General features: G+C 41.8%; 1 protein-coding gene across 5 annotated transcripts in view; it reads right to left on the bottom strand.

Annotated features, from left to right (window-relative positions):
* Positions 1 to 15,618, bottom strand: part of Fhl1 (four and a half LIM domains 1) — a 55,061-nt gene that overhangs the window by 2,676 nt on the left and 36,767 nt on the right. For 2 of the 5 annotated variants that reach the window (XM_010642518.3, XM_010642510.3), the window contains exons 3-6: positions 2,745 to 2,926; positions 1,755 to 1,929; positions 986 to 1,155; positions 362 to 548 (exon numbers count right to left, since the gene is read on the bottom strand). In XM_010642518.3, the coding sequence (XP_010640820.1) occupies positions 362 to 548; positions 986 to 1,155; positions 1,755 to 1,929; positions 2,745 to 2,900 (688 nt within the window). In that variant the 5' untranslated portion in view covers positions 2,901 to 2,926. Of the gene's footprint in view, positions 1 to 361; positions 549 to 985; positions 1,156 to 1,754; positions 1,930 to 2,744; positions 2,927 to 4,169; positions 4,262 to 10,584; positions 10,682 to 15,618 lie in introns of those variants that run through there. The other 3 variants (XM_010642500.3, XM_010642530.2, XM_010642525.3) reach the window with 3 other exon arrangements.

Genomic DNA, 15,618 nt, shown 5'->3' with positions numbered 1-15,618 from the left:
CCTCCCCCTCCCTCCTCCTCTCCCCCACCATGCCTCCCTCTTCCAAGCCCCTCCCCTCCCTCACCCCTCAGTCCCCCCCAATCCCTCTTGCAGTGCCTGCCTGTGGCCCAAGGGTCTCAGGCTTGTGAACTCCTGGCATTGTTAGTCAGCAGTAGTCATGAAGTGTTCTGTAATACAAAAGCTAGCCTGGCCTGCAGGAGAATCTGAACTAGTGGGGGGGCCTTTAGAACTACAATGGCAGGGACAGAAGGGCATTCTCTGAGGGCCTTTGTGGATGAAATCAATGACACAGGAAAATGAGAGATGGTTATCATGCGCAAAACCTAGCCTGGCAGACTTAGCAAGGACTCTTTAAGCCTACCAGTGATGGGGTTCTTGCATCCAGCACACTTCTTGGCCACAAAGTTCTTGTAGCAATCCACGCAGTAATACTGGTCCTCCACAGCGGTGAAACGCTGCCCAGCCAGCTTCTTAGAGCAGGTAACACACACAAAGCAATCGGCATGCCAGGGCTGATCCTGGTAAGTGATTCCTCCAGATGTGATGGCCTAGACCAGGGAGTGTAGCACCGGATTCAGATTCAACAACCATTTTGTTGAATGCCTACCACGTGCCAGGCACTGTGCTGGGCGCTTTGGTTTACAGTATCTCATTTAATCTCCACCACGACCATGGGAGGCAGGTGCCATTATTATCCCCAATTTACAGATGAAGACACCAAGGCCCGGGGCAGGAGAGCCCCTTGGCAAGGTGATGCAGCAACCCAGTGGCGGAGGCTGGCTTCCAGAGCTGGGGTTGCCCACACCACTGCCACCAGACAGCTTGCTTTCTCATCCCTGTCTCCTCATCCGTAAAATAGGCATAATAATTCCTACGTCACAGGGCTGTTGTGAGGATGGAATGGGATAGTGTGTGTGCAAGTGCTCTGAAAACTGTCAACACTTCGAGACATAGCAGTCAACACGCAACTCCCTTGCCAAAGTACCTTATTACACTTGACGCAGTGCTTGGCAAACTTGGTCTCGTGGCAAGTCACGCAGTAGAAGTCCTCCCCTTTCGGGAAGAAGCTTCCGGTCCCAATGACTTGCTTGCAGTTGCTGCAGGTGAAGCAGTCTTTGTGCCAGACGGTGCCCTTGTACTCCACGTTCTGGTCTCCTGCAGGGGAAAGCAGGCCCATAGCCCCACTGACAGGCTCTGCAGGGGGCTGCATCCACTCAGCCCGCCCCCCGGGGCACTCCAGAGGTGAGGGGATGCAGACCCTGCAGTCGCTGGCCTCACGCCTCCACCTAACCCTAACCCTGTGCCCCTTGCGGTGATGTCCACCTGGGATTCTGTTGTGGGCAGGGCCCCAGCAGCATGATTTCCTATGAAATGTGAATCCCCACTCCCCCGCCTCTACCCACTGCATGGACTAACAGTCAGCTGGGGGTTGACTGACCTCTGAGCCCAAATTACACCCTGGGGGGAAGCATGCCTCCATCACTTACTACACCCAAACGAGAAAGCGCTACATACTGTTCACTTCATTCTCTTGCCACAGGCTGTTTTCGCCAGTGTTCTTTAGTCTCCAAGTGTGTGCGTGTGTGCGAGCATATATGTGTACGATATATACGTGTATGTATATGTGTACATATATATGCTAAAGTCTCAAAGCAGGTCACAGCAACATTAGCCCCACAATGACAAGCAAGCCAACCCTCATGGCTGCCCTCAGAGCTCCTCCCGGGCAGCCCGGGGTGGAAGGGGGACAGTACCTGCCACGATGGCCTTGAAGCACCCTTTGCACCTGGGGGAGTCCTCCCGAGTGGCACACTTGTTGCACAGTATCTTGTTGTCCTTGGACACAAAGGTCTCGCTGGCCAAAGGGTGAAGGCACTTGGCACAGCGGAAGCAGGTATCGTGCCAGTAGCGGTTCTTGTAGTGCACCTCCTGGGGAGCAAGCAGAGTAGGGCAGCCCCTGTGAAAGCTGACTACTGAGTGACATACTCATTCATACCTAGGTTACCCTGAGGTGAGTATTGTTCAGAGTAGTAAGAGGGGCACTGGAATGAGGATGAAAACCTCACAATTCCCAGATACTTAGTACAGGCTGAGTGTCTCTAATCCCCAAATTCAAAACCCAAAATGCTCCAGAATCTGAAACTTTTTGACTGGTAACACAGTACCACAAGTGGAAAATTCCACACCTAACCTTATGTGTTAGGTCACAGCCAAAACCCAGGCGCGCACGCTGGCACACACAACATCGTCTATTCAGTGTCTCCAAGGGGGAAAAAGAAACTCTCCCAGCCACTTTAGCTGTGATGCACAAACTATTTCAGGCACACAATTATTAAAATATTGCATAAAACCACCTTCAGCCTATGTAGGTAAGGTATACATGGAACATAAATGAATTTCCTATTTAGCCTTGTGTCTTATCCCCAAGATGTCTATGTATATGCAAATTATTCCAAATATTTTTTTAACCCAGAATCTGAAACACTTCTGCTCCCAAAACGGAATTCAACCTGTACAGCCAAAAGAGCTGACAAAAGCCTCAGGGTCCATCTAGCCTGGGGCCCTTATTAAACAAGGAGGGACACCAGGAACGTCCTTGGGGAGCAGAGACTGCCTGCCTCAAGGCCTCAAGATGGCTGCTATGAGGAGCAGAACTCAAAAAGGTGCCTGTTGCTGTCAGGGCAGCAGGAAAGCTACACCCCGAAGCCCACCCCGTGCTGTTCACACACAGGGATGCCCAGTACCTTGGAGTCTGCACCGATGGGCTTGCGGCACTCCACACAGGTGTTGGCACAGAACTTGTCAAAGCACTTCAGGCAGCAGTGGTGGCCATCCTTCTGCACGTACTTCTTCCCCTGCAAAGGGTCCCTGCAGTAGTGGCAGTCTGACTTCTCAGCCATGGTGCCCACCTTATAACTGGAAGGACCTGCAGGGACAAGCAGGAAGAACAAATGACCAACAGGTATGGCAGGCTGCTCTGCCACAGTGCGCAGTGCTGCACGCAGCCAAGAAGATACTTGGAGTAAATGAGCTCTGGGCACCGGGACCAGCTTCCCCTTGAGCCTGGCTGGCCGCTAGGCCCCAAGGAAAGTGATACTTCACTACGACTCCCAGGAAGACGTTGCCTCTGAGCCCTGGCCAGTCACCACGCAGAGATTCTGGGAAGCATGGTGATTGCGAGCAGTGACCTGACAGAGTAGAGGGCTGGCATGGTGCAGGCAAGAAAGGGGAAAATGCTATATACAAATGAAGACCTAGGTGGCAGGCAGGCTTCTCCGGAACGAGGAGGCAGGGGCCGGGCCCTCTGCTTGGAGGGCTGCCAGCAGAGTGCAAGTCAGGAGCCTCCCTGCCAGCTTTTGTGCTTTTCTCTGTCACTTTTTCAGGGGAAAGAGTATTTATTCTCTGCAGGTCTCGCTTTCCTCCTACCTATACAATTCTATCCATCTGAGCAAAACCTCAACAGCCGACTCTTTACCCTGCTAGTCACACAAATAATCCTCACTCATTTACAATGCTTAAATTTACTTGAAATCAGGCAGAAACAATTTTAGACTCTAGAGGGATCCCAAAGAGTTTTGTTCCAGGTAAGTGCCCTGACTTTTGAGGCCTAAGAAGTAGGGCTGAGGAGCATTTATCAAAGCAGCCCGCTTGACTGGCACCAGCACATTTTGAAACTAGATTATTTGTCAGTGATGCGTGGTTTTGTGACTTACTAAAATCAAACCCTTGGGTCAAGAGAGGGAGGATCAGTTATATCCACTTTGGGACATTTGCGGTTTTAAATATTGCAAGTTTAAAGTATGATCTGGAAAAAATGACTCTGACAAAGGGTTAATTCCAAGAACCCCGTCACTTCCCAACCCAAGACCGCTAAGGCCCTCCATGGCCACTTTGCAAAGTCACTGTCTACAGAACCTTGCCACCAATGAAGATACCAAATGTAAGCTTCCACTAGCTCTCAACTTCTTTCCATGTTAATTCTATATCCTAATTTTTCTCCTGGATCTAAAAAAGAAAATTGATATAGCAACTATTTAATCTGTGAAGGAAACACAAGAGCTGAGACTATTTAATGCAAACCATCCACACCCAGTTATCAAACACCCAGAGCAAATGTCCTCTCCAGAGAAAGAATGCAGGGAAGTAATGAGCAGTTACAGGCTACTCACCGCAGCTCTTCCGCCAACCAAACAGCCCAGACTCCTGCTTTGGGTTCCATTCTCAGGTTTTTTTATATAACCACATGTCCAAGCTGTTTGGACCCTGTTGCCCAAGGCAACCAAACAGCAGAGGGTGAGCTAAGGAAACCACACCCTGCGTGTGGGAACCCGCCTGGTCCAAGGCTGTGAAACTCTCACTCAGACCTGTGCCAGTCTCTGCAGACAGCCTCCAAACAGGCGAAACTGGGCCCCAGGACATACATGCCTGCTGCCTCCCGCTGACATGCACACAGTCCCCTCATCACAAGAGCTGGCATGGGAAGGAAATGAGTGGCATTCTTTACAAGGACAGTTGCTGGGGACAATTGTGTCATAGTCAGGAGACTAAGGAAGACCAGGGGATAGTTCTTACTTGACTTTTCCCTAAAAACAACGCTAGGATGTTCCCTTACGTGACAGGGTTAGAAACCAAACGTACACAATGAACCCAGGGCAAACCACCCTGTTTACATGAAGAAGCTGCTCAACTGCCAAGGGCCTCCATGCCAAGAACAAAAGTACCTCTCACTGTGACACTGTGGGGAAAATAATTCCCCTGCTCTTTCCCAGGTCACATAAGATCCTTGTCTTCCCTTTACCATTTTGAAAATGTGCCCTCTATAAAGATCTGCTTTCTTGTTAAGAGCTCAGTTAAGAAACCAAATGAATCACCAGTAAAAGTAAGTGCCAGGAAATTAAATTATCAGTGGCTCCAAAATGCCATTTGGCAGGAAAATTTATAAGATTAGACAGCACTGGCTTTCTGTGTGGCTAGTAACTACGACTGGGTTAGCCCTTCAGAGACTATCTTCTTGGACCATATTTGAATATCCCTCTTCCTCCCACACTGAGGTCTCTGTTTAGAACACAATGTGGAACCTAGTCACTTTAGTAGCACTCTCTTTTAATGCCTATCAGGGCAGAAATGGCTTCCAAATATTTTTCTATTTGAGTATTATATTATATAGAGTTCCACCTAAGGGGAGTCCCACCTTTTGATATTGCTGAATTCTAGCTTTATGGTTAAAAATACAGGCATTAGTGTCATACACTAATAGTGTCATACACAAGAAAAAATACTTCTAGAAAACACAATGAATTCTACTTAGAGGTATCTAGAGATAATGAAGAGAAGGAAAATGTTACCATGGTTCTCATACCAAAAAGATCTTCCCTGCCACGTCTTTCTGACTTTTCAGGCATACACTCTCAGCACTCTTAGTTTGCTTTCTTAGTTCTAGAACATGACATGTTCAATGTTTAGGCATCCAGATGATGAAATAATTCAGGGGTGACCAATGAACATGGACCTACTAAAGTGTTTGGAAAGCATCAGTCAGTGAAGCTGTATACCATTGTATTGTTCCTGTAATACAGAGTCTTACAGTACAGGGTCCAAGCAAAAGGAACATTAACAACCCCAAGTTAATGGTGCCAATAAGAAGGCATCTTGGTATTTTGAGTTTTAGCTTTAGGACTATTCTCCAAGAATGAAATAAGATATCCAGGGTCTCCTTACATTCCCTACCTCAGTATACTTAAACCCAGACTATCCAAATGGAGATTTCAAAGGGCATATTTTAGAAATGATTTCAACAGTTGACTTAAATCACTTTTATGTGTGTGGAAACACTTATTAATCAAGACAGAATAGGTAATTCTAGAAATGTTGGCTTTGTAAACAGGCTAGAACTTCAAGTATGTTAGCAATGTCTACGTCAAATTCATGAACTTTTGTATATTTTTTTGGTAAGAAATCTGACTTGGTAGAACTTTGGGCAACAAGAATTAGCTCACTTCCTCTTTTTCTAACTTTATGATTAAATGGTACAAAACCTTTTTAAACCTTCATGCCACTTGCTTTGGAAGTTAGAGCAATACATTCCTACTGACGAGACATTGTATCAAAACTCTGCATAAAATATGAATGATGTGTATAAAATATTTTGCTAACACTTATCTCAAGGGATTAACAACTCGAAGAACCCAGATGATAAATGACAATGCTGACACAGAGTTTTATAAAGGATAGCAAATATTCCAAGTGGCTGACACCCAGCAGAATGAGCCACAGTTCAGCTTTGGCTTCTTGAGGAGAGAAAAACTTGCACTTTCATCTTACTCTTGGTTTTGGTTAGAAATGATCAGGGAAGAGAAAAAATGGAAAATGGCACTTGACCTCTTTTGGGGAGGCTCTCTTTACTGTTACTGAATTACATTTTTAAGCATTTATCTCTTAAGTAATACTTTCACATCTCTAAGTCCAAGTACATGAAATATGGAGCCTTTTAACTTTTCAAACTTATGTTTGCCTTGACTTACTGCTGCCATCTTGACAGGACATGTCACCCATCAGTAAGTGAAATACTTGCTATATACAACTACAGGCCACTTCTCTTATCACCTATCTTTGTGGAAGACATGTTTGCCCTAGGGTAGGCTAACATCTTGGTGTGGCCCTTATCTGTACGTAGCAGTGAGATTTTTCTATCACACAAAATTCTGCCACTGCACTTGGAGCCCCCAGGTATCAAATCCAATATCTTGTATAAAGATATATCAATATATCAATATATCCTGCTAACTAACAGTAAATCACCACCAAGTTTCTAAAACTTTCATGTGGGAGGTAACTCAAAATTGATCGTGATCCAATGATCAGACCTTCTATTTTGTCTATACAAAGCCCATTTCAGAGTAACACTGTTCTTCCTTCTGTGAGCTCTTCTCTCTTTTTCATGGACCCGTTCTTCTCTGCTTTCATGAACCAATGAACCTAACACAAAACAATGTCCTATTTCCTGGTTTTAAAAATCAAAAGGAAAAAATGGAAGCAAAGTCTTTGTAGATAGGGCGGAGTGGAAGAGTTGAAGGGAGGGCAGGGGAATGGGGAAAAAATAAGAAGCAAGACATTTCATGGAAAGGTACAAGTTCCCAATGATAAATGTAAATGTATTGTCTACCTAAAATGTACCAAAAAAAGAATGTAAGAGGAAAAAAAAATCAAATCCTGTGATCCTAAGGTGCCAAAAATCTAACATATACCATATAGGTACTTGCGTTGTTCCCTGATTTTTTGAGACAAAACTTTCATACAGATTCATTTAATAAAAGGCGTTCTAGAACCTTAGAATGCAGTTGAAATTGTGGCTGGGTGATCACATTTTAAGTATCTATTCTAAGATGGTAGCCTGGCTTTCTTTCTATGCTTGCTTCAAAAGAAACATCATTCTTCATCTAACAATCTTGCTCTTTTGGAAGAAAACTTCCTGACCTAAATCCAACGTGGAAGTCCCTATAGAAACCTCAGTGTCTCAATTCAATCATATACACATACAGGTAATACAACATTGCAACATTTGTTTTCCACTCTATTTTTAAAATTAATTTTATTGGTACATTTAAAGTGTACAATATAATGATATCGACCATTGGAAATTTGTACCTTTACATAATCCATCTTGGTTCTTATTTTCTCCCCATTCCCCTGCCCTCCCCCTTCAACCCCTCCATCCCTCCCTATCTACAATGTTTTCCACCCTAGTTCTCCTATTAGAGAAGATTCAATTTGCATTCAGTAAGTCTTGCTTGTGTTTTTACATGGATTTTCTCATGTATTTCTTGATAACATTCCTTTTTCTTTCTTCATGCCAAAGTTGCTCAAGATACGAATATTTAAGGAGAAAGTGAATATTCTGACTAGATAGCACTTTTCTATCCATGCACTTTCCCTGAGTACTATAGGGTTCAGCATGAAAAGATAAGTCAGGTTATTTCTAGTCTATTAATTGCTAAGTCTAAAATAGGGGAACAATACTGACCCCAAGTATAAATGTTGACTTCCAAAGAGAGGGTATGTTGCTTTCTTGAGAACATTTACCAAATGCAAGGAAGCTCTGGCCATAAAGAAGACACTTGTGTCACAGGCATGCTAATTCACCTGGAGCTGTCAGCAGACATTTGGGAATAAACATCTAAATAACTGCATTGAGAGGGAGCTCATGAGTCACAGCTAAAATGCAGTCTTTCATAGAATTTCATAGAAAAATCAGCAAGTGTTTTCTTCCCTTAAAATCAGACATGTACAGAATGATTCAATGTTATTAGCAACTTCACTGGAACACTGCATTTAGGAAAAATATAAATCCCTTCTTGTCACCCATTTACAGATAACACTATTTTAGATTAAGTCTAGTATCAGGAGGGCCAGATATAGATTATTAAATGAAAAATTATGTGCCCCTAAACTTCCACCAGGGCAGATTCCACCCTAGTACCATACTGTCCATATATGAAGTGTTTCTTAATGTCCTATATACTATATGCAGCACATTCTTTCAGACTGGAAAGGCACTTGGGATCTGGCAGCAATGAAACATGTGTTTCTGGTGTCTCCAGTTGTGGTGAAGTAGCAGGCAGTCATTTGGGGTCATTAAAAGTACAAAACATTCAGTTTCACTCTCAACCAAATCTTCTGACTATCACTTTTCAGTTATTTAAAAAAATCAATCCGGTTTGATTACACCCCACTCATAGTCCATGCCTGCTGTAAGATGAGATAGGACTGTTGAGATGTGTAGCCCACTATAGAGAAGCTAGGGAAAGGACTCAATGGCAGTATAATACGGCAAATAGTCTTACTTCCCTCCACAACCTCACCTTGGCCCTCACCTTGAACAGACAAGGGATAAGGGAACTGAATTTATCTAATTTTTCAGTGTTCAATGTAAAAAATATACATTTTTGTCCTTGAAATACCCTCTCAGTGTGTGGACAGTCACTAACAATGGATTCCGACCCAATGATCTATTTTGTCCATCCTAAACCCATTTCAAAACAACACTAATTTTCCTTCCATGAGAACCTCTCTCTTGCTCATGGACCTAGTTATTACTCTCTACTTTCACAAACCAATGAACCCAATGCAATATAAACTGCTATTTCTCAATCTAAAAGTCATCTAAAAGATATAAATAACTGTTTTAATTTAACTACAGTTATAGCCCTCAGATTGAGAAAAGCAAAAATAATGTAAAGATCTGATGTGATTTAAAAGCTGAGGTTGGGTAGCCCATAAATATTTCAACTTTTAAACAAACTGTCTTATGTGTCACTTAATTACTAAATAGGGTACCAGAGTTACTCTACCAGTTAATGTACATTCAAGGTTCATTAGGATAAACTGCACAGTTGACCAGTTTGCTACGCCCAGACAAATGTGAGTTAGCCAATAACCACAATCTCAGACATGTATTAGCATCTTTATAAAACAGTGCCTTGAGGTTGGGAAAAAAATCAGGCAGCTTTTGAACACATACAAACAAATAAAACACTGCATATTAATGAATTAAAATGGGGAATTCTGTGGCAGTATATTTGCTTCAAAACATCAAGAGAGTCTTTTCCAAAAGTATTTCCACTGTGAAACAGCGATAGGCAATTAAGTTTTCAAAAATCTACCAGCAATAACTACTTTGTCCTTTAATCTGAAAGCTGGGAGACAGGACAGGGTGCTTGGTTTCTGCCTAACTTCTTACTTCACCAACTCCAAGAAAGGAAACTGTTACTTGGACAGAGGGCAACAGAGCAACAGCCACATTCCTGGCTTCACAGAGAGACACAAGCAGCAGGCTGACTTCAGAGAACTGGGCTTCCATCCTTCAGCCCCTTCTCCACAGGCTTCCTTAATGTTAATTACACAACAAGACCAAGACTCTCACAGGCATGATGGTCTAGGCCAGTGGTGGCGAACCTATGGCACGTATTCCACAGCAGGCTGTTTGTACCACTGAAAGCTCTATAAAGTTTCACCATCCCTGGTCTAGGGTATCCAAAAACTTGGCTCTTTTTCCAGTAAGAACACCTAATGCTGCACTGTCATATCAAAAGTATCCACAGCTTGTTTCTTCAGAAAAATAAAAAACGTTATTTAGAAAAAGAGAAGATATTATAAGTCATTATGGACCTTCTTAGTTATAAATGATTCTTCCTTCCTGCTCTACATCCAATTTGCCTTTTCCAAACATCTTAGATTGTAAGCACAGTAAAAATGAAGAGTTGTATCATACAAGTAACCAAAACTTCCTAACCAAAAAACCCCTTTCCTCTCACAATCGTTTAGCTTCATAAGACACCTTCAAAAATGTAAAAATACAATCATATATTTATATATGTAAACACAAATTGTTCAAACTGCTAATTTTACTTGAGTAAAAATAAACTTTTGTCTTTGAAATAGCATTTTGAGGACAAGAACAAAACAGACAAACTATGACTTATGTGCTATTTAGACAAGATTAAAATCATTCAATCAGAACTTTTCTCTTAGCCAAATGACTGACTGCCCTAACAAAATTATGCAAGAGAAAGAATATAAAGTTTTTACCTGAATGTCTTTGAGAAGCCATAGCTCAGAGACCAAGTTCCAGAGCGGCACCCTAAACCAGTCTTTCCTCAACCCCAGATGATAAGGCTATGGCTCATTTGTGAACATACATTTAAGGGGAAGCAGCTCACACAAAAATAACCAAGAGCAGATGTCCCACCCCTCCCCAGAGATCACAACCTTAATCCCACTAGAAAATTCTTAACCATTTTAGGTGATCCAAGGGAGAAGAATAGGACCCAGTAAAAATACCAAATGCTACATATAAATACCTGTGAGGCTACTCAGCAACCAAATTAGCTCCAGAGCCAGAGAGGCCACATAGAAAGTCAACCCTCTACTGGAATAAAATTTGGACTCAGCTCTGACATACCTTAATGGTGAGCCAACCTTATTAATCTACTTTATATGCCTCAAGAGCTTGCATTTAGTCCTATAAACAACACATTTTTGTGCTATTAATGATAGAAGTAACTGTAAGATAGAGACTTTTGTTACCAATATTATTTAAGGGGATTAGTTACTACAGCTAGAGAGATTAAGGGCATTAGAGACATCTAACACACTGTCCTTCTTGATATGTACCAGAGAGAGCAGTAGAGCGCTGGTGCACATCCCTAGTAGACATACAAGACAACGCTATCTCACCAATTCGATCTCCTGCTTTTCACTCAGGGACAATAAAAGTAAAAACATGAATGAAAATGAAGACATCAACTTTATATATTATACCAGCTCTACAGGCCATCACTGGCTGAAGACCAACAATCAGGAGGTTTTAGGAAAAGCTTCCCTAACTCGAGCGCCCTCACCCCATTCCTTCTCTGGCCTCATCCCTGGTCCCCGTGCCCTGGCTACTGCCTGACTGGGCTCACTATCTCATATACCCTCTCAGCACAGAGCCTTTCCTGGTTGCTCATCTACTCCCTTAAAGTCTTTGCTCCAACCCACTTTGTCAGTAAAGCTTTTTTTGACCACATGCATGGTTCAAATGGTAACCAACACCCGGTACAATCTTCCTACCTCCAATTTGTTGTTCTCCACAGTATTAGGCCCTTCTACCACAGTAATCATTACATTGATTTCTCTTACTCATTTAATTTTCCCTTCTGCTCCATGAGGCATGTAGAGTATAAAATATAGCCCAGCTCCCACGAGTTACCCAAAAACTACACATTGAGAAAATAAAAGGAGCCAAACATGCTGATCAAGCCTCCGAAGATGTAGTTCTACCAAGAATCCTGAAAGTGGTTTAGCAGCTTTCACACTGGGAGAGGCCCCAGGCCAGGTACCTTCAGAGCCACTGTCTTGTCTAATAGTACATGTCACTGCTTTTGGTCCCATTCTTCCCTACCAGGCTGAAGGCTGGGATGATGCTTTGCTTGTCTTTATGTTCTCACAGCACACAATAGGCAAAGGCTTCATGGATAAATGAATGAGTTTTCTAATTTTTATGCTCTTTAAGCTTTCAAGGAAAAGTTATTCTGAAAGATACCATGCCCCTAACCCCTAGTTAACTGGAGAATGGAATCACAATAAAAGCCAGAATGTTTCAAGCAAACATATTACATGTTAGAGTCAAAAACAGAGCCTGGAAAAAGAAGGGAAGTGGCACTGTGCTCTCCCTCCACATCTTTCTAGCTATTTCCTTGTCCAGGCTGATTAAATGAAGACAGAGTTTGTCCAGTTACAATACCGCACCCATAAAATAAACTTACACTTTTCACCTAGGGGAAATGCTTTTATTTTATTAGATGATTGACCTTTACAAATCCTAACTTTTAGATTGTGGTGAAGCATGCTTTTAGGTAGAGCCAATATATTTTAAACACCCCTCATAGTTTTGTGAATAATAAGCTTAGTGTACCAAATGCTTTTCTTTAGGAAGTCAATTCTAGTTTCAAGTTATGCATCAGGAGGTGGATTCTTGTGACAAGAATGGTAGTTATTTTAGATGTTTGATAACTACAGATTATGGAAAGGCATATAGCCTTATGATGTTGGCAAATGAATGTCTATTTTGTCTGAAATATAAAATATAATACAAAAACAAGAGCATTATTTTCTGACCACTAGTTAACTATGAAAACCAGTGTGAGCTAGGAGTTTGGCTCTATAACCACTGCATTGATTCCAGCTGTACCTTCTATCAATCAGGTAACCCTGCCTTCCTAAAAACTCCATGAAGCATTAAGCATTGCCTGCTCAGGTGCTGGTCCCCACTATCGATATCCTCAAGTCACAAACGAGAACTCTCACAAAAAGAAAAATGAAAAAGCCCTTTGCAATGTGAAAGACAATTTTTCAGTGACAATAGTTAGTAACTTTTCCCTGTCTTGGGTCAGTGGTTCAGAAACCTTGATGTTACTTAACTGACACCCCAAAAGTCACTGGCTTCATTAATGTCAGAGATGATCCTGTTACACATTAAAGGCACGATACCTAATAATATCCCCTATAATCACTGTAATGTTTACAAAGCACCTTTATATACTATTTGTGGAGCTGTCTGGTGTTTAGTGAAGCAAGGAGAAAAAGGGTAGATCTCAGAGGAAGAATCTGGAGGCACAGAAATAGCCCAGAAGTGTACTGTATTTGTCTAGATGAGGTGGAGGGGAAAGCCGAGTGTGTGACAGGCAGTGACAATGGGCACAGGAAGGAAAGATTAGGTAGGAGGGACACTACAGGACAGAACTGACTAGACAGAAAGACAAAACAAAGCAAAAGAAGAGCTCTTGAAGGCTGAAATTCTGGGTGAGCATGAAAATAACAGTGAATGTGGAAGGAAAAGGTGGTGTGGCAATGAATGTCACTTATTTTGGACTTTACAATGAAGTTCTTCTGAGAGGTCAATAATGAACCCCCTTAAATGGGACCTGTTATTGAGTAAAGAGAAAGGTAAGATTATGCTGGAATCGTGTTTGTGGAGATTCTCATACTGCAGTCTATTCCTAGACTCCACCTCCAAATCACCACTGAGAAGATCACACTTCAAAGTTCTAAGTGGTGCATCCAGAAAGTCAAATGTGGTAAATTTAGTGACCTACTTGGCCCACACACATCTCAGGAGTTCCTCCTTCACAGCATGACTTAGGGCCACCATTCTCCTCCACTCTAGTTTCCTTTCACTGAAGACATTTCCAAATAGTTGGAAACGTAATTCAAACAATTACTAGTCATTAGTGACACCCAGAAGCAAGAGTTTGGTAACAACCTAGAATGGAATCTTTGTGAGTTTATCAGTAGTTTCATCTTCAGTTTCTTACATTATACTTCTCCCCTTTCCTACTATTAGGAAATTAATATGATCAAGTTTTTTCTCAATATAATTTTGTCAGGTACTAGTCTCTCCGCCAACAATTTCTCCTGAGTGACTCTAACTGCAAGACTAAGGCATCTAGTCATGTACTATGATATGATGTGATTCAATGTTGAACTTTCCAGAGTATTTCTTGTTCTATGTACTCTTGCCAGAAAAGGTCCAGTACATCTTCACCCATCTCAGGTTCCTGTCAATCTTTAAGATGGGAAGAGTACTTTTTCCTAAATGACAAGTCCAATTCTGCAAAGTCACTGCTTAAATGTCATACCTATCAAAGAACAAAATGAGAAGTACCTCTAGAACTGCATGAGGAGCAATTTTATCATGCGAGATCCAAATGAAAGCTCAGTATTCTGCCTCCCCAAACAATATCTAAATCTCAAAGCAAAAAGGTGGCTATGAAAATGAGAACTGTTACAGATGACAGGCACATAAAATAAAAGGACCTGCAAACAGCGAGGCATCTTGAAAATACTCATTAACTCCATTCAAGACCTGTTCATTTCACAACTGACCAGAGCTTAGGTGGCTTCTTTATATTATTCATTCAGGGATTAATAATTGAAGCTTGTGCCACAGCCTCTGTCATTTGATTTTTGGAAATGTCATTCCATGATTAGTAACAGTTTTAAATATCTCCTGTCCCCCAAGTCTGCCCCTTCCTATGTTGCTACTGGACCCTCACCAAGATGTAGAAATTATCCCAATCATATCATACACTTATTTTATGGACTTCTAACTGTAAATCATTACTTAGGATAACAATGAACAAATGACTCTCAAAGCAAGCCACTATGATTTAGCTCAGATTTTAAACAATAGAGGTGGCACTTAAGAGAAAAGCTGAACAAAAAATAAATAGAAACCAATAAGAATTTTAGAAGGAAATACATAATCTCAGACCAGAGGAAAATGAATGTTTCATGAAACCCAGAAGCTGGTAGGGATCTTTGTCATATTTTCGGTGTTAAAATTCTCTTCAAGTCTATTTCTACCACCCACTTGTGATATAGCTGTTTTATTTCCATGTTGCCATGTGCCATGACTGAAAACACCCTTTCAATCATGTTAAATCCTGGCATTCACCAGCCCCACCTGTTATGAACATTTCAAGTGTCTGATAGATGATTGAGGGCTAAACATTCCATGGGCCCATTCTGTAATTCACCCAGCTGATTAGTATCCATAACAGGAAAGAAGAGCATATCAAATATGCTCCCATCCATACCTTTACTCTTAAATGCCGATAACTATGACTATGCCTTGACAGAAAGAGACCATAATACTTCACGATCCCCGATTCCTGCTGTGAAATGGTAAGACTAGTAACATATAATCTGCCTTCATTTACTAAAGGATTATAATAAATACATTATTTTATTATGTAGTGGTATTTTCAAACATCAAACAAAGGACAACCCTAGAATTCACTGTTAAGGTTGAAGAAACTCACAAATGGCTGTGTGAGCACTGCTCAGTAGAAATCTCAACTTCACATGGTGCACAAAAGTGGGAGTGTGAGCCCATGTCTCTCAGGAAGTCTGTATTTTGTTAGGCACTTTGAGCTATTTTGATAGCAGGTGAATCTGGATTTCTAGAGGATTGAAAAGGTACAGAAAGTGAAAGCAGACCTGGCCATCTGCCTTGTTTCCCAAGGGCCCTTGTTTATCTGCCCCAGCAGTGTCTTTTTTTTTTTTTTTTTTTTTTTTTTT

The sequence above is a fragment of the Fukomys damarensis genome, unplaced genomic scaffold (assembly GCF_012274545.1).
Source record: "Fukomys damarensis isolate Sample0158 unplaced genomic scaffold, DMR_v1.0_HiC HiC_scaffold_39, whole genome shotgun sequence".
Lineage (NCBI taxonomy): Eukaryota > Metazoa > Chordata > Mammalia > Rodentia > Bathyergidae > Fukomys > Fukomys damarensis.
The sequence above is the reverse complement of the archived record's forward strand: the minus strand, read 5'-3'. Positions and strand labels throughout refer to the sequence as shown.